The 19,488-nt window shown below is 42.3% G+C and overlaps 1 protein-coding gene across 22 annotated transcripts in view; it reads right to left on the bottom strand.

Annotated features, from left to right (window-relative positions):
* TPK1 (thiamin pyrophosphokinase 1) overlaps positions 1-19,488 on the bottom strand; it is a 324,434-nt gene that overhangs the window by 172,091 nt on the left and 132,855 nt on the right. The window contains exon 1 of one of the 22 annotated variants that reach the window (XM_040547204.1): positions 1,004-1,079. The exons of 20 other annotated variants lie outside the window; for them this stretch is intronic. In XM_040547204.1, coding sequence (XP_040403138.1) covers positions 1,004-1,064 — 61 coding nt within the window. In that variant the 5' untranslated portion in view covers positions 1,065-1,079. Of the gene's footprint in view, positions 1-1,003; positions 1,080-19,488 lie in introns of those variants that run through there. One more of the 22 variants, XM_040547210.1, reaches the window with a different exon arrangement.

Genomic DNA, 19,488 nt, shown 5'->3' with positions numbered 1-19,488 from the left:
AGTCAAACAATAAAAAAGTTACACACAAAAGATGTTCACTGGGATTTCTTTGCTTCCATAATTTATTTACTCTCACCTGAGTACCTGAAGTACCTGCTATGAGTTTAGCATCTGTTTAAGTACTTCCAAAAACAGGGAAGACCACCTATGCAGGAGAGGTTGAGTTGTTTTGCTTCTTCAAGGCTTGAAACTGCAAGTAAAATTGCAGCAGAAACCCTCTAGAGCCCTTTCTACACAATGACTCACTAGCATAATGAGAAGAGATTTATACCCTTACTGAGCAACCTGTTCCAAGCGGGCACAAATGCTGACCCTTCAGAAAAAGCCTGTAGGTTTTTAAATGTCTTAATTACGCTTCTCCTGTTCAGGCCTGCATTTTACTTTCTGGTTTCCATGTACAAATCCTTTTGTAGGTTAATTTTTTGTTTTGTGGCCAGAAAAGAGACATCTTGACAATTACGTACATGAAGAACCAGCCATAAAAAGTAAATTGCCACACAAAAGATTATTTAAAAACACCAACTCAGAAGACATGAAGTCTTAACGGAGTAAGCCAGAAAGAGCATCTGAAGACAACATAACTACTGATAGGCAAAGTTGACTCCCATATGGTTAATGAAAGTATCTTCTGCTCTGAACTCTTATTTTTCTGTAAAGCAACCACTGAACAAACTCTAGACTCTGTGTGTGTATGTGTGTGGATGTGTTGGAGTACCTCAAATACAATAATATGACTTCTTTGGGTTTTGAGCCCTTACATTGATAAGCCACACAATATTTTACAAAGAAACAACACACTGAGGATCCTGAAAACACTTGGGCTACACAGAGGAACAAGACAGAGGAACTGCTTTATCTTTGTAGAGAATGTGAAATCACACAGCAAGCAACAGACAATACACACGTAACTGCACACAGCTGTTTGAAGTCTGTCATCTCTGTAGGGCTGAAATTTGGTAAGTCACTGGGAGGCAAAAGTTTTGTTAAACCTTTCGCTGCTGACCTCTGCTGCAGCTTGTCTGGAGGTGGTGGAGAACTGTGATGTTCCACTGAAGCATCAGCATTTCAAAAGGTAACTGCACCTCCTGCCCAGCCAGCACAAAAGCATTAATTAGAGAGAGAGAGCAGAAGATAAATGAGCATACAAGATGAGAGTTGGACTATAACCGAAGCTCAGTAACCTTTGTTTAGTAACCATCCTTGTTTTCATTAGACTAACTCAAGTGAACAGTCCCCCATTTCTACACAGTTTAGCTACACGATGTGTGATTGTAGTTCATTATAGAACTTGTGATTTAGACAACAACATACCAAAAAGTTTAAACGAAATTCTTTTAAGGTTAGTTCTAATTGCAAAGGTAAAAGGTTGGCCTCAAGATGTCTGAAGGAACTGGTGAAAAAGTGTTTAATACATCTGTGACCCTGTCTTCTGTGGGCTGGAGCACCCCAACTGGGTAAGGCTTCTGCAGGTGGTAGAAGAAACCAACACACTTTCACCCTTTTCTTACCCCCCTCACAGTGCCACTGACTACAGGGTTAAAGTACCAGAATGGGTATTTTAGTTGGCACAATCAGCAGGTTTACAGTTCTGAATACAGACAAGCAGTTCTCTCTCTCAAGTTAAGATTACAACTATTTCAAATAATCATTTTGGTGAGCGTAGCTATAATTTAAATGACTCCGATAAAACTCTAATTAAGTTAGAATAAAAAAGAATAAAAACCTTTTATAGTTACCTGACATATGGATGAAATTAAGGAACAAAACAAAACTGCAACTCTTTTTTACAAATAAATCTACCTTTTGATCACAAACCAATATGGTTGGTTGGAATGTTTTTTTTGTAACAAGGTTTTTATTTGTGTTTTCATTTTTCCTAACGGAATAAAGACTGGGGGATTGATAATATATGTTCATCTAAGGAAATGTCATCTATCTCTTCCTGTTTTCTTCTGTAAAATGCTTAAACCTTTAAAATAACCAAGTCCATACGTATGCTCTGCACAAGGATGTCAAGTTGACAATGACTTTCTGGATCTAATTTTTTATTTCTTTCTGTTCCTTAGTGAACAAACCTCCATGTAACAAAACCTAATAAACTCAACCTGTGGTAGTGCCACTCTGATCACTCTGCTGGCTGTCTGCTTTCCCAATGACTATGACTACCAAGTGTAAAAAAAAAACACCCTAACCTTGCTGTTAATGTCTTCCTTTTCACAGAATCACAAAGAATCATCTAGGTTGGAAGAGACCTCCAAGATCACCTAGTCCAACCTCTGACTTAACACAAGTCCTCCACTAAACCATATCACTAAGCTCAACAACTAAACGTCTTTTAAAGACCTCCAGGGACGGTGACTGAACCACTTCCCTGGGCAGCCCATTCCAATGCCTAACAACCCTTTCAGTAAAGAAGTTCTTCCTCATATCCAACCTAAACCTCCCCTGGCGCAACTTTAGCCCATTCCCCCTCGTCCTGTCACCAGGCACGTGGGAGAATAGACCAACCCGCACCTCTCTACAGCCTCCTTTAAGGTACCTGTAGAGTGCGATAAGGTCACCCCTGAGCTCCTCTTCTCCAGGCTGAACAATCCCAGCTCTCTCAGCCGCTCCTCGTAAGGCTTGTTCTCCAGACCCCTCACCAGCTTCGTTGCCCTTCTCTGGACTCGCTCGAGCACCTCCATGTCCTTCTTGTAGCGAGGGGCCCAAAACTGAACACAGTACTCGAGGTGCGGCCTCACCAGAGCCGAGTACAGGGGGACAATACAAGCCAGGATGCTGTTGGCCTTCTTGGCCACCTGAGCACACTGCTGGCTCATATTCAGTCGACTATCAACCAGTACTCCCAGGTCCTTCTCTGCCAGGCAGCTTTCCAACCACTCATCTCCCAGCCTGTAACTCTGCTTGGGGTTGTTGTGCCCCAGGTGCAGGACCCGGCACTTGGCCTTGTTGAACTTCATACAGTTGGCCTCAGCCCATCGGTCCAGCCTATCCAGATCCTCCTGCAGAGCCTTCCTACCCTCGAGCAGATCAACACACGCACCTAACTTGGTGTCATCTGCAAACTTACTGAGGGTGCACTCGACCCCCTCATCCAGATCATCGATGAAGAGAACTGGCCCTAGTACTGAGCCCTGGGGGACTCTACTAGTGACCGGCCTCCAACTGGATTTAACTCCATTCACCATGACGTTTGCTTTGCTGCAATCAGATCACTCCTCCTTGCAGTCAGGAGAGCTTCCAAATGCTCCCCAAAGAGAAGGCCTTTTTAGAAGCTAGCCATCACCACCAAAAGGGTGCTAACTGCAGCTCTCTGGACAGCTGATCTGAAAAGATGCGAGAGCAATTGCACAGTCATGGAATCCAGTGCAAGGGTGGGAAAAGACCCTTAGGAGAAAAAAAAAAAAAAAAAAAGAATTTAGCACTGGCCAAAGCATCATGCTAGACCCTGAAGTCCTTCTCATTTCTAGGTGCTCCCTTTACACACCAAAAGCAGTGGCTATCACACAGACACTCAGAAGGTATCATCTTTTCTTGTCCTCAGCTACTGCTTAATGCTGGAGTAATTCCCCAACAGTTCAGAGATAAGCTAACCTCCAGTAGCTGAGGATCTAGTTTATATCAATTATTTCATAATTTAGCCCCCAGCTGTTACATATGAAGACTAGGAAGCAGGATGTTTCTTTTCAGATGTATTGCAAACCTGCATACCCACCTAGGCTATGTTGTGCTCATTTGACCTACTGATATTTTACCTGCAGCTTATTAGACTAATTTTACCAAAGAAATGCTGATCCTAAGCACAACTTACAGTTGGTTGTGTAACAATCACAGGAGTCTGCCCAGATTTTTACATCTGGTACATACTTAATGATCCTAACTACTGAGAAAGAACTGCAAATGCATCAAGGCAGCAAATTTGTGCAAGAAGTCCAGTTTTGCAAATAATATTTCCTGCAGCTCATATTAGAAGTCACCCATCACTGCAGAGACTTAACTACAGAAATCACTAACAAGCAGCAAGAATCTGCACTTATGTGCTGAAATTCTTACTGGGTCCCACACATATATGCGCTGCTGTTGCTATTAAGTCTTAATGTCCAGACTGTGGCTGGGACCCCTCCACCAAACTCTAGCTGTATGTAGCTTAGAAAGGGGAGAGCTGGCTGTCATCACTAGTGTTTCATAAAAAGCATGGAAATTTGTTGTAGAGGGATGACTTCAAGAGAACCTGAGCCATCTCTCCAGTGTGTATCCACAGTGTTTACTTCCCAATGTAGAATTTAGAGCGCACACGGCAGTGTTTAGATATCTAAACACCTGACAGATATCAAAGCCAGGCGGGTAAAGGTATAGATTTAGTGCTCATTTATAAATGGCAATCACAGAAACATTTGCACACACTATCTGTTCCCAATTCTCCCCCTCTCCAGTCCTCCTCCTTTTTTGTCTATGTGGGTTAAAAACACTCTCAGACAGAAAATACCACTTTCTGGATAAAAAGCATGTCATCCAAAGAGCCCTCATCTTGGGATCTGTACAAGCAATTTTCTATGAAATAGAGTAGCTGAAAAAACTTTTAATGTACCTCTGGTACTGTTGATGCCTATTTATTATAAGAATTATAACAATATCTCACACATCAACTTCACTATTATGATTAAAAAAATACTTATAAAACCCTTAACTGCTATCTTACTAAGTTATATTATCATCATAACCACTGCCATGTAATTTTTTACTAAATTTCAAAACACTAATTAACTTTTCTTACAGAATCAGAAATAGATCTTAAGGACACAGATCATACCGATAAATAATGCAAAAGCAATGGTGGGCTCTCAGAAAAAGCTATCCTCTCTAAGAAGAGATAGGTTCAGGATTGCAGCGTGGACCATTGCTATGGAAAATTCACTACCATGTGTTTTTTTCCACACATTTTAACACCAGCAGATCACTAATTCACAGGCTTGTAAGTTTTTGAAAAGTGTGTACAGTTGGGAGGAATAGTCCAATCTGCCTGATAATGAGAAAAGAGACCCCTATTTAACTGGAATGACAGAAGAACTCTCACTGAAGTTACTTTTTCAGTTGTCCTCTGAGAAAAAATGAAAGTCCTCCTGAAGATTAATGGAGAACTACATTTCATTGTAAGCAAAAACGCCAACTAAATCCTCAGCTGCTAAATACCTGCGTAAACTCAGATGCCAAACAAGTTGGCACCAGTCAGCTATGGCCAGTCAGCCAGTAATAAACAGGAGTTTGTAATTACATGCTGATGAAAATGCACAGAGATTTTTGGACCACTCCCACCTTCAAATTCAGCTCTGTGAGCTCAGGAGGTGAGGCACACCTGCTCTCTCGCTAAGTTAGCGATGGCTGGTGTGGTTCACACGGCAGCAGTTTTGGGGGATCCCATCACCCTTGTTTTTGGCAATACAGCTACCTAATTTCCTAAAACACCACCTCCCTTACCTAGGTCCATGATGCAGAGGCAGTTGGTGAACACAAACTCCTCTCAGAGACGTGGGATGACAGATGGGTCTAAGTCCCAGAAAGGGTCACGCTGCAGCAACAAGACAATGCACCTTTTTTTGGAGGCTGGGCTGAGCAATCAAACAGACATTTCTTTTCAGCTGCTTTCCTGACTGATGATGGTAAATGGAAGGGTAGAAGTAACGTGGAAAGATTCTGAAGTTTTGTAAGATTTTACAAAATTCAGGTTCTGAGATTCACATTTATTCTTTATAGAGTTCAGGCATTATTAGGTATGAGCAGTTTTACCCATACCTTTCTTTCCACAAGTTGGGCAAAACAGTTTACAAATGCAGCTTTCAGATGTTGATGTACTATGAAAGAAAAAACCTAACATAATGAAAATTACTTTTAGAGCACAGAAGTAAGAAATTAAAACTACAACTTACTGGTAAACCATGCTGTTCTACATTATTATAACACATTTGGCCACTAAAATCATTCACTTCACAGATAATAGAGTGTGAACATCAGAATCAGCTGATTTACAATGCTGGTTGGGGGAAAAAAAAATCTACATTTGGACTGACAACTTGTCTGTGGACCTGTGCCAAGATCCTGCCTAATACACTTGAACATGCTGAAATATTAAACCCCAGAAGCACAAGAATGAAAAGAGAAATTCTGATGAGCTCTTAAACAGGGTCATGAACACGACTGTATTTCTGTTGGTGCTACTGAAAGAAGTGAAATATTGCGGCAGCTTTTCCTGTGTGAAAGCAGCAAGGAAAGACTGTTCGACTCCGACTAAAAATGTGATTTCTGCAGAATCATGAAGGCATCACCCTCCTGATGAAAAGTCCTCTTCAGGAATGCTATCAGCCTGCTCAGAACCGCTCCTGAGATGTATTATGATCACATATATGCATGGCAGTGCTGACCACTTAATCCCCCTTCTGTCATATGCAAGTTGGAGAACAAAAATTACACTGACACCCAAGGGTATTTTATAATAGAATATGAAATAAAATAATAAATTTGCATGTGATTTTGGCTTTGTCTTGTAGTACTGCATTATACACCAAATATTCCTGGCCTCTCAGTCATTACTATTTAATTATGACAGAACACCTTTCTTTCATACTTAATTAACCTTTGAAAGGAGTTTGTGACCTTGGGACCCTTCTGCACACTTGCACCACGCTGTTAGAATATTGCTCTGCCAGGAAACATTTCCTTTTATGCTGAGGTTTAATGAAATGCAGAGGCTTTTATGGGGAATACATGAGATACGAGAACCCTGCATGTGGTCACTTAATAAACAAGAGCCAGAGCATATAAATTAGAATCATAAATTGATACTAGATTAACATTAAAGGAAACCGTGAGATTTTCCCCAGAAGACATTACAGAAAACATGATCTCTAATGTTCTTCCCTACTAGTTTGACTTTGGGGTATGGAAAAAGAAGTATGGAAACAAGGAGGGATTTACCCATGTAATTCTCTGTTTTAGCCCCATGAAGTGCAGGTGTCCCCCCAAGCCCAACCACAGCACCGGCAGTTCCAGTACCCGTCATTGTCAGAAACTGCTGTTCAATTTGAAACGCTTTGACTCTAAAAGGAAATCAGAGAGCAATAACCTTCTTTACAAGATGAGAGAAGCACGGTGCACGCAGCCACTTCCATTACTTTGCTGCAGAGCTCAGGATGATGGATCAATGTTGGCCCCTCGGTGCCAATCAGCGCGGTTGCTTGCAGAGTGGGCGCAGGTTCAACAGCTCACTTGCCAGCAATGTTAACTCTTCAGAGCGGGTTCTTCATCATCCCGAGAATTCCCTCTGAGAGCTAACACCCCCATCAATCCATACATGCTCTTTACGCAGTTCCCTCGTGTATTAAGCCACCCCAAACCCACCTTACGCAGTTTTCTTTTTTTTTTTTTTTTTTTTTATTTTCTGAAATGAAACGCATCTGAAAGAAGAGATATTGACACTCACGTCTGTCAGTTTCTTAATTAAAAGAATTTGTTGTCAAACCTCAGAGATGATGTTTTAACAAAAAAATAGCACTGAATTGTTTACTGACTCTTCCTTTCTCAGTTGTATTTTTGGAGCAGTTTTCCCTTCCCTCACCACTCAAAATACCTCAGTGCATACAATTCCAATCTGATCCGTCAACAGCATTTAACACACCTGCTGCAGCATATAAAATTAGAAAGCATCAATCCTCCCACAGATACTGCTGGAACTTGCAGAGGCAAATCACATTTCTTGTCTTTACTACTGTAAAGCCTTCCTTTCTTTCTTATGACAGAATAATGGTTGCTCCTCTGGAGTTATTAGCCTGGTTTATTCCAGACACTTTTTTCCTTTTTAACTTTATTGTTGAAAACAGTTTCACTTCTTTTCCATCCAATTCCTTGCTCCCTATTTTTCTCCCCGCCAGCCCCCTCAGGCTTTTGCCAAGTGGCTGTCACCTAACCTGCTCATCTCTCCTAAACACTGAGGCAAAGCCCTGCTGCCAAAGAGCCAAAGACAGTTCCAGTTCATCAGCACACAAAGACCATATGCTTTCAAGCCCTTGAAAAGTAACTTCTTTCTGCACAGAAGAGACGACAATCACAGGCACAGCTCTCAATACTCTGGCCCGCAGCTGAATGCTAAAAAAAAAGACACAACAAAACTAACAAACAAAAAACCCAACACCACCAAACAGACAACAACAGACCAACACAACAACCTAAAAATCCTATTACCCTCATGCTAACTATATCGAGCTACACCTGAACACTAGACTCTCTTTTACACGGAAGAAAAAGATGGAGAAGATCCGAAGAAGCAGCATTTTATCTGCTGACATTGTTTTATACATTAGGCACTCTAAAAATATATTTTTTTATAACCCTCTGATTCTTATCAATCTTCTTTACTGGCATCACATTAGCTCTCTCCACAGTAATGGGATAATCCAGTCTCCAGCTGCAAATCCCTAACACTGTTTTCAGTTAGGCAGTCACCCTTCTTTATCCATAATGTTTATAATGAATAAATGAAGGGGAACAGCTACATGATTATCTACTGCTTCTATTATTTTTTACGTGCCAGACACCTTTTGCACAGAGATCAGAACACTTAAAGACACACTGAAGGAGGTATGGAGCAAGTGGCATATGTGCGTACTCTGTCTGACCCCAAATACCCTCTCTGCACACTCCCTTTAGCCACATGACGTGCATACCTTGAATGGGCCATCCAGCTTCATTTCAAAAGAAAGTAACTTCTTCCAGATGGAATTTCTTAACAACCTGGGAAAGCCAGGCAGCTTAAGGGTCAGCCTGTGTAGGTGGGATATCCCTCAACAGTTACTAGTCCAAGAACAATTTGTTGCTATAGCATGAATTCAGTTCCTGGTGTTACCACTTCTAAGACTATGCTAAGTACTTTGATCCCTGTGTGGGCACCACAGACTAATTTTCAATACAATAAGCAATAACTGTTTACAGCTATTGCAAATGCTGAAATGACTGAAATCAGAGTAATAGATACCCAAAGACCATTTGCACAGCTAAAAGTTACTTTTTTAAAGCACAAAAGATAAAAAGCGTAGCATGTCCCAGGAGGATCGGGTAATTGAAAAAGTAGCTTTAAGCATCTCATTATTGCTCCATTATTTTCACAGCTGCTGGGACAGTACCAGGTTGATGAAAAAACTGGATCCAGCAGTGGCACTTTCCCTATTAAAAATCAACATGGGGAAGTGATGTGACGTGTAAAGCATTAATCACATTGAAAGGGTTCAGGACACTGTATGGAGGGGGTGTAACTGCTTACACCTCTTCCTTCCGCAAAAAAGGAAATGCACAGGCAGCAGAAGCAGGGATGCGTGGCCTGGGAAGAGCACAGGGATGCTGCAGGGATGGGATCAGGAAAGACATGGAGAAGGCTGAGGTACTCAACAACTTCTTTGCCTCAGTCTTCACTGCCAGCCAGGCTTCCCACATCTCCCATTTCCCTGAACCTGTACAGGGCTGGGGGAGCAAAGTCCCTCCCACTGTAAGTGAAGAGCAGGTTCAAGACCACCTGATGAAACTGAACAGGTACAGGGCTATGGGGCCTGACGACATGCATCTCAGGGCCCTGAGGGAACTGGCTGAAGGAGTTACCAAGCCTCTCTCCATCATATTTGAAAAGTCCTGTCAGTCAGGTAAAGTCCCCAGTGACTGAAAAAAGGGATACGTCACTCCCATTTTAAAAAAGGGTAGAAAGGAGGACCTGGGGAACTACAGACCAGTGAACCTCACCTCTGTGCCTAGGAAGATCATGGAACAGATCCTCCTGGAAGCAATGTCAAGGAAGATGCAGGACAAGGAGGTGATTCGAGACAGCCGGCATGGCTTCACCAAGGACAAATTGTGCCTGACCAATCTGGCCTTCTGTGATGGAGTGACTGCATCAGCTGATGAGGGAAGACCAACTGATGTCTCCCTGGACTTCTGTAAGGCCTTTGACACTGTCCCACATGACATCCTGATCTCCAAATTGGAGAGAGATCAATTTGATGGGTGGGCCATTCAGTGGATAAGGAATTGGCTTGAAGGTTGCACCCAGAGAGGTGTGGTCAATGGCTCTGAGCCCAGGTGGAGGCTGGTGACAAGTGGTGTCCCTCAGGGGTCTGTTTTGGTACCAGCACTGTTTAATATCTTCATCAGTGATGTAGTAAATGGGATTGAGTGCACCCTCAACAAGTCTGCAGATGACACCAAGCTGAGTGGTGCAGTCAATACAACAGAAGGAAGGGATGCCATCCAAAGGGACCTGAACTAGCTTGATAAGTGGGCCCATGTGAACTTAATGAGGTTCAACAAGGCCAGGTGCAAGGTGCTGCACCTGGGTCAGGGCAATCCCAGACATGAGGACAGACTGGGAGAAGAACACACTGAGAGCAGCCCCACAGAGAAGGACTTGAGGATTCTGGTAGATGAAAAGGCTCAACATGAGCCAGCAGTGCATGCCTGCAGCCCAGAAGACCAGCTGCATCCTGGGCTGAATCAACAGAGGTGTGACCAGCAGGTCAAGGGAGGTGATTGTGCCCCTCTGCTCTGCCCTTGTGGGGCCTCACCTGGAGTGCTGCATGCAGGTCTGGGGCCCCAAGTACAAGAAGGATGTGGAGCTGTTAGAGTGGGTCCAGGGGAGGGCCACGAAGATGATCAGGGGGCTGGAGCACCTCTCCTATGAAGAAAGGCTGGGAGAGCTGGGGATGTTCAGCCTGGAGAAGAGAAGGCTCTGGGGTGACCTCATTGCAGCTGGTCAGTACTTAAAGGAGGCTTGTAAAAAAGATGGCGAGCAACTTTTTGCTCAGGCAGATAATGACAGGACAAGGTGGAATGGTTTTAAAGTAAAAGAGGGCAAATTTAGATTAGAGGTCAGGAGGAAATTCTTCACTCAGAGGGTGGTGAGGCACTGGCACAGGTCGCCGAGAGAGGTTGTGGATGCCCCATTCCTGGAGGTGTTCAAGACCAGGTTGGACAAGGCCCTGGGCAACCTGTTCTAGTGGGTGGCATCCCTGCCCATCGCAGGGGGGTTGGCACTAGATGATCATAAGGTCCCTTCCAACTTAAGCCTTTCTATGATTCCTCTTTCAGATTTATATCCTCTCCTAGCACATACATTTATACACAACCTCTGTACTTGCTTTTGGATGTGTATGAAGTCCTGACACTAAATCAGTAATAACTAAAAAGAAAAAGTAGACATCCTATTTTAGTACCCATCTCACTTCACAGTGCAAGCAGATTGTTTCTAAGGCCTCAGAAGAGGAATGAAGAGGACATAGTTTGTTTCAGCACCGGTGAAACACATCAGATGTTCCTCTTGTCATCTCTTGCTAAGACCACAAGTTTTTCCAGAGGCTTCAGTGAATCACAGAATCGTCTAGGTTGGAAGAGACCTCCAAGATCATCTAGTCCAACCTCTGTCCTATCACTAACAAGACCTCCACTAAACCATATCACTAAGGACTACATCTAAACGTCTTTTAAAGACCTCCAGGGATGGCGACCCAACCACTTCCCTGGGCAGCCCATTCCAATGCCTAACAACCCTTTCAGTAAAGAAGTTCTTCCTCATATCCAACCTAAACCTCCCCTGGCGCAACTTTAGCCCATTCCCCCTCATCCTGTCACCAGGCACATGGGAGAATAGACCAACCCGCACCTCTCTACAGCCTCCTTTAAGGTACCTGTAGAGTGCGATAAGGTCGCCCCTGAGCTCCTCTTCTCCAGGCTGAACAATCCCACCTCCCTCAGCCGCTCCTCGTAAGACTTGTTCTCCAGACCCCTCACCAGCTTCGTTGCCCTTCTCTGGACTCGCTCGAGCACCTCCATGTCCTTCTTGTAGCGAGGGGCCCAAAACTGAACACAGTACTCGAGGTGCGGCCTCACCAGAGCCGAGTACAGGGGGACAATCACTTCCCTAGTCCTGCTGGCCACACCGTTTCTTATAGACTCACCTGGAGTGCTGCATGCAGGTCTGGGGCCCCCAGCACAAGAAAGATGTGGGGCTGTTAGAGCAGGTCCAGGGGAGGGCCACGAAGATGATCAGAGGGTTGGAGCACCTCTCCTATGAAGAAAGGCTGGGAGAGTTGGGGATGTTCAGCCTGAAGCTGAACAAGAAAAAAAAAAAAAAAAGCTCAAGTTGCATGGAATCAGTTTCCCCTCATTCACCAAGTGCATTTCAAAATCCCAAACAAAAACAAAACCTGATTTCTAGCAGAATCTGCATGTAGTATGCCCAAAGAGATACTCACTTGTGAGCTTTGTTTTCTCTCCCTCTAGAATAAAAGACAAATTTCAGCCATAGTGAGTTGCATTCATCCTTGTGTTAGGGTTCTTCCTAAGTATTATTCATTCAACTTTTTTTTCCCTTCCATTTAGCAGTCAGTTTAGTTCAATAACCATTGTTAAACAAAGGAATAAACCAGGAAATCAGTCCAAAGCCAAAGCTTTTTATCTGAATGCACTTTGTCCTTAATCCATTTCAGTACTTTCTTTATTATGCAGTATGTGCATCTGTACTTATTTGAAATAAAAACAATTACTGCAGGATAGATGTGCATTTATTCCAAATGTGTTCATGATGCAATTATGTCTCACACCAGACAAGTACTTTGATGGTATTCTGAAATTACCATCTAGACCTTCATCTACTGCACTTTTCTCTCATCTCTCTGAAGTTCTCATGATCACTAGCCCTTGTTCTGACGGGAGACATCATCATCTCAGATGTCTGCTGGAAATTCAGTACAGCAGAGAGGAAATAGTCTAGGAGATTCTGGAACATGTGGAGGATAACCTCCTGAAACAGGTGGTGAGTGAGCCAACTATGAAAGGTGTCCCACTTGACCTGATGTTTGGAAACTGGGAAGAACTTGTGTGTGAGGTGATGGTTGGAGGCTGCCTTGGGCACAGAGAGCATGAAATGATGGAGTATTTGGTCTTTAGTGAAGTCAGTATTGCGATTAGCAAAACTGCTACCTTGGATTTCCAGAGGTCAGACTTTGCCCTATTTAGAGAACAAGTTAATGGGGCCCCTTGGAAAGTGGTTCTGAAAGGTAAAGGAGCCCCAGGAAGGCTGGACCTTCTTCGGGACATCTTAAAGACACAAGAACAAGTAGTCCTGATGTGACAAAAGTCAAAACACTGCAGGGAGAAGCCTGGATGAACAGGGAGCTGCTTCTCAAACTCAGAAAGAAAAAGAGAGCTTACGAACTCTGGAAGGAAGGGCAGGCAATTCCAGAGGACTAGAGACCTGTCGTCAAGCTGTGTGGGGAGAAAATTAGAAGGGCCAAAGCCCAACTGGAACTCCGTTTAGCTAGTGCAGTAAAAGACAAGAAAGAATGCTTTTAGAAGTACTTCAACAGCAAAAGGAGGATTAAGGAGCCTCTCCATCCTTTATTGGAGGTGAAGGGAAATGTACTGATGAGAGATGAGTATAAGGTTGAGTGTCATCACACGGCACATAGGGGACAACGATGTAATCAGAATCAGCTGGCATGGGTTTATGAAAGACAGGTCCTGCCTAACCCAATCTCCTTCTATGACAAGATGACCTGCTTAGTAGATGAGGAAAAGGCTGTGGATGTCGTCTACCTGGATTTACCTACAAGTGAGAAGATGTGAGGCAATGGTCTCACATTGCACAAGGGAAGTTTAGATTGGATATTAGGAAGAATTTCTTCATGGAGAGAGTAGCCAAGCGCTGGAAGTGGTAGAGTCCTCAGCCCTGGAGGTATTTAAGGAATGTGAAGATGTGGCACTAAGGGGTAAGGTTTAATGGTGGTACTTGGTAGGTCAGGTTGATTGCCTGATGATCTTGAAGGTCTTTTCCAACCTAGATGATTCTATCAGTCTAAAGTTCACTCTTCTGTCTGTACCTTTACAGTGCTAACGTGTTTGTGAGGTGGTTATATTTGCAATAGTGCTTACAAAAAAAATTAAAAAAAAATAAATTGTAAGCATTGTGTATGGCATACAGCATACCCTCACCAAGCTAACTCTGGTTTCAGAAATCATCCTAATGCCTTCAGTGCGTATTTCTGCCCAAACACTCTTAGTTTCTTAGATGGGCTAATGAACTAGAGCTGAATGATGTGCCAATATTAGTCTAGAGGTCTGCAGAGACACCAAAACCAGTCTGCAAATAGACTTGCTCATACAGAACGTCCCACATAGCTAAAGAGGCATCATTAGACAACCCCAGTGGACCTTCATTCATCTCCATTTATTTGAAGGTTACTCTCTGTAACCTTAGATCCTGTCAAACTCATGAGTTTCACATCCTGCCACATCCCTAACTGCCAGATGATCAGACATCATTCTGCTCAATTATTTGGACTTGCTAGTAGGTGAGATACTTTTGTACAGCTCATGCCATTTCCAACAACCTTTTGAATATCTTTTTACATCACTGCCCTTGTATTTTCACTTGTTACCCAAATGATCTTCTCTGTACTCTCTGTCATTGACATTCACTGTGCTCTTCAGGGACATTGCCCCAAACATTTTAAAAGTAGTCTGCATGGCAGACAGGGACAGCAAATAATCTATATTTTTAAATTCAACTAAATCAAGGGATTAGAAGACTTTTTTTTTTTTTTAACCCTTTTTGCAAAAATAAAGCCTAGATTGATATCTAAACAAAGGAGGTAGTATGTGGCTTGCAGATGCGTGTGCATAGATATCTACTCACCTAGGAGCGCTGCTTTTATGTGAACTATGAGTTGAAGGATGTTTGAGCTTCACTGGACATAAATGTAACCAAAAACAGCATTGGAGGTACCACTGTACACATTATACACCTCCTTGAGCAAATTATTTCTGATAGCACCAAAAGCTAGCTCTACAATCTCTTGAGGCTCTAACTTTGTACCAAGGATTAATCCCTGTGTCTTCAGTTATGAAATCTGTAGAGCTTCCTGGCAACTATACCCAGTCCAACTGATCAAATGCTGCTCAGCCCTTCATACGGTTAGCTTTACAACTGGTTCTGCAGTTTTTGTTCCATGGTTTGTCCTCTTCAAAACAGGCATGGGGTACTCTTAACCACTCGGCAAGAAAGGAGACATTATTTATATCTCATTCACCTAAATAGTTAATTTGAGAATTTAAGTATAAGCCTCTCATTCTCATTTATCAATACTAATAAGTAGCCTTGATCATAGTAAGAGGGTATAGTTTCTTGTTCTTGGTAGCATTTTCTGTGAAAACAACTGTGACTCAGAACACTTTAAAATGAAAAGCTGAAAGAGTCAATTTGTAATATGGAAATGCTCTTTTGGAATACAATTAGATTTAAAAACAAATCTTAGCAGAGGAACTGGGGAAATAGTTTAAAGATAAATGGATTTGTATTTTAAAGTTTTATTTCTCATTACATTCTAGAAAGCATAAAGTTGCCCTCCCCCCCCCCCCCCCCCTCCTTTGCAAGCTACTGGCTTCACTAACACTAAATTTAAACAGATTTGAAGTGTATAATCATTTGTTCTCAGAATAAAGGTGCCCATTTGAATGCAAATTGTTAAAAGTCAGAACTTCAGGCTTTCACATATTTATAAAAAGAGAGCAGAGCCTACTGGAAAAAGAGAATTGGAAAGAAACTCAAGAAGTAAACAACAATGTTTACACTTCAACAATCACTAATAAGTTTACTGAAAGAACATTTTAGAGACAGCAAAAACTAATCTGAATAATTATCTATGGGTGTTATTTGTGTTCAGTCCCTTTAAGCAATACTTGGTAATTTGAAGTCATCTGGAAGGGACTATACCCTCTCTCTTCCCATTTTCATTATGTGAAAAAAAAAAATCTACAAAATTAACAGGTACTGCAACACTGGTAACCCTTCCCTAAATCTCTGAAGGGCAACAGTACAGATCAGCCAACTTCAAGGTCATTTATTAACATTCATTTTAAGGCATTTAGTATTTCTGTGCTCCCAGGCCGAACACTGATCTGTCTTCTTGGCCTTCCTCTCAGTCTTAAAAGAGTTTCTTTCAAATTTAAGATCACTCTTGCCATGTTCAATATAAAGCTCGTATTTTAAGTTTTAGATGGTGAGTACTATTGCTGCAGATCCAGATGAGCTTGAGACTTATAAGAACTTCCAACTTTTGCTTTGTTTCAAACAAGGTAAAACTCCCCCTTCACCCCGAAACACTTGTAAAAAGTATCGGTCCATAAAACTAAGCCTTGCCTGCCTAATACTTCATTTCTATCGATATTTAGAGATCAAAAAGAAACACCGGCATACATTTCACCCTAGCACTACACACAGAGCCAACTTCCCCTGGATCCTGCGAATTGCTCCTTAGGCACAATGAACCAAAACACTATAAAGTGCAGGAGTGCTCCTAGGCCAGCTCAGGACTCTTTGCTGAGCTGCTTTTTCTAGTGGTGACTCAATGCACAGATATTTTATCGCTATGAAGTTCTAACTTCTAGCATCAGGGTGGCCATAAATGATTTTTACCGTGTCATAAAGCCAGAAATCACCCAGATGGCGATGACATTCCTCTACTTACAGTACACTAGAGGCCCAGATGCAGCTATTTGAAGAAGCTGAAGCAAGACAAACCTTCTGATTGAGAGACGTGGGATTAACTGAAGGTGTCCCTATATTCTCCTTTCCTCAGCCACTTTTTTCCCTATATTTTTTTTCCAGAATTACTGTTCTGGACAAATCATGACCCTTTATTTTACTGGTTGGCAATTACAACTTGGCTTATGTGCTCTTACTGGAACAGCACAGTTTTATGGGAAGAGCACCTCACTGCCAGCCAGGAGACCTGGTTTCTAAGTTACTCTGCCTGTTTTGTGTTTGCTGGTCACTCCATCTCTTCAGACTTGTGTTTTGGTTCTTCCCATCGAGCAGATCAGGATCACTTCACAAAAGCAAAGTCTCACAGTTAGGTCTGTCAATGTGGCTAAAATAACACAATCCTAACATATTTTTTGAATGCCTTGAGGTATCAAAATAAAAATCTGTGGATTTATGCCAAAACATGTAGGTACCTGAAATGATAATGTGGGTAAAGTCCAACTCCAACCAGGACCTACTACTCCTTATTAAATTCTTTATTAAATACTGATTTGAGGAGGAATCATATTTATTCCCTTTATAGGTTGAACTTGTGACAAAGAATGTCAGAAACTGATGAGACCATGTGAACAAGGAAAGCATTTTAACCCTTATTAAGGGTTCATGTCCTCATTTTAAGACTGATTGACTGAGAATCAGAGATGATCTGGTAACTCACTGGATGACATTGAGAAAACTAGTAACAAAAAGTTCTTTATTTACAGTTTTCTTTTTTAATCAGTGGACGGTATTCTCACTTTTATTCAGGACAAAGCCTGGTACACCTGTCTCTGACACTTGTTAATTCAATGAATTCATTTTGGAAATGGCATTCTGATGTTTTACCTAGTTGTTTACCTAGTTTTCTTTTTCATTTGTTATTTTGTAAAAAAATGGTATGTCCTGTCCTAAAGGTGTAACTATCAGTTTCCAGAAACACAAAAAAAATAATCCCGAAATAAAAGAAACAACACATGCATGTTTCTGTGACATGTATACTTCAATGATAAAAAGCTAGTTGTTTCATAGCTTCTGTAAGAGTATCATAGAATCATAGAATATCCCGAGTTGGAAGGGACCCATAAGGATCATCAAGTCCAACTCCTGGCACCACACAGGTCTGCCCAAAAGTTTAGACCATGTGACTAAATGCACAGTCCAATTGCTTCTTAAATTCAGACAGGCTTGGTGCAGTGACTACTTCACTGGGGAGCCTGTTCCAGTGTGCAACCACCCTCTCAGTGAAGAACCTCTTCTTGATGTCCAGCCTAAACTTCCCCTGCCTCAGCTTAACACCATTCCCACGGGTCCTATCACTGGTGTTTATGGAGAATAGGTCACCTGCCTCTCCACTCCCCCTCGCGAGGAAGTTGTAGACCGCAATGAGGTCTCCCCTCAGCCTCCTCTTCTCCAGGCTGAACAGGCCCAGTGCCCTCAGCCACTCCTCATATGTCTTCCCCTCTAGGCCCTTCACCATCTTCGTCGCCCTCTTCTGGACACTCTCCAACAGTTTAATGTCCTTTTTCTACTGTGGTGCCCAGAACTGCACACAGTACTCGACGTGAGGTATGATGAGACTAAGCCTTTTTTCTTACTGAGGTCTAACTTCTGGGAGTCACAACAGTAGACAACAGTGCAACCTCCCCTCATTATTACTTATAAATATTAATTTAGTATACAAATTCCATCTTGAATAGCAAACATAAGAAATTCAACATAAATAATTTTGTCTCAATCAAATTCTGATAATATTTATAGCACTTCATTGTGTTTTTTTTTTGTTTGTTTGTTTGTCTGTTTTCTTCTTTCTTTTAAAATCAGATAATAATCTGCTGCTTGATTTTCAGGTTGAGGGGATGGTGGAAAAGCCCTTGTCCAGTTTCTGTTATGGCTTATGGAATATAATAGTAACTACAATTAGAATCATAGAATATCCTCAATTGGAAGAGACCCACAAAGATCATCGAGTCCAACTCCTGGCTCCACACAGGACCACCCAAAAACCAGACCTTGTGTCTGAGAGCGTTGTCCAAATGCTCCTTGAACTTCAACAGGCTCAGTGCTGTGACCACTGCCCTGGGGAACCTGTCCCAGTGCCCGACCACCCTCTGGGTGCAGAACCTTTCCCTAACACCCAGCCTGACCCTCCCCTGTCCCAGCTCCATGCCGTTCCCTCGGGTCCTGTCGCCGTGCCCAGAGAGCAGAGCTCAGAGCCTGCCCCTCTGCTCCCCTCGTGAGGGAGCTGCAGGCCGCCATGAGGCCTCCCCTCAGCCTGCTCTGCTCTGGGCTAAACAAACCAGGGGACCTCAGCTGCTCCTCATATGTCTTGACCTCTAGGTCCTTCTCCATCTTTGTAGATCTCCAAGCAACTCCAAGCAAACTTAACTCTAAAACAGCTTTTACAGATGCTTCCAGTGGTGTCTCCTTCAAGATTTATCTCCCCATGGTGTGATCTGCAAAACACTGTACTTCTGCCCCTTCTAAAATTCTCAACAGAATCTGAATTATGGCTACATGACTCCCAGATTTTTCATTTATAGCATTGGATGACTAAGTGAACAGAATTAAAGAACTATAATGACTTAATCAATAACTCCACGGAATACATACTCCTGGTCTGACTTTATATTGATGTTTAATATCAAGAGGAACCCAGCAGTAAACCTCGTTCAAAAGCACCAGTCATTTTCACCTCTCATCATTTCTGTGATCATTTGATTCAGAGACCCAATAAGCTTGATATACTTACATAGCTTAGTGATATTATTGCCCTAGTACTTTCAAGAAATACCTACTATTACAGGAAGTTAACCTTAGCTTAAATTGAGGATTGAATCTATGTGTCTCTCTTGAAAGGATTATTTTTTTTTTTTCAAAAT

The sequence above is a fragment of the Cygnus olor genome, chromosome 2, assembly GCF_009769625.2.
Source record: "Cygnus olor isolate bCygOlo1 chromosome 2, bCygOlo1.pri.v2, whole genome shotgun sequence".
NCBI lineage: Eukaryota > Metazoa > Chordata > Aves > Anseriformes > Anatidae > Cygnus > Cygnus olor.
The sequence above is the reverse complement of the archived record's forward strand: the minus strand, read 5'-3'. Positions and strand labels throughout refer to the sequence as shown.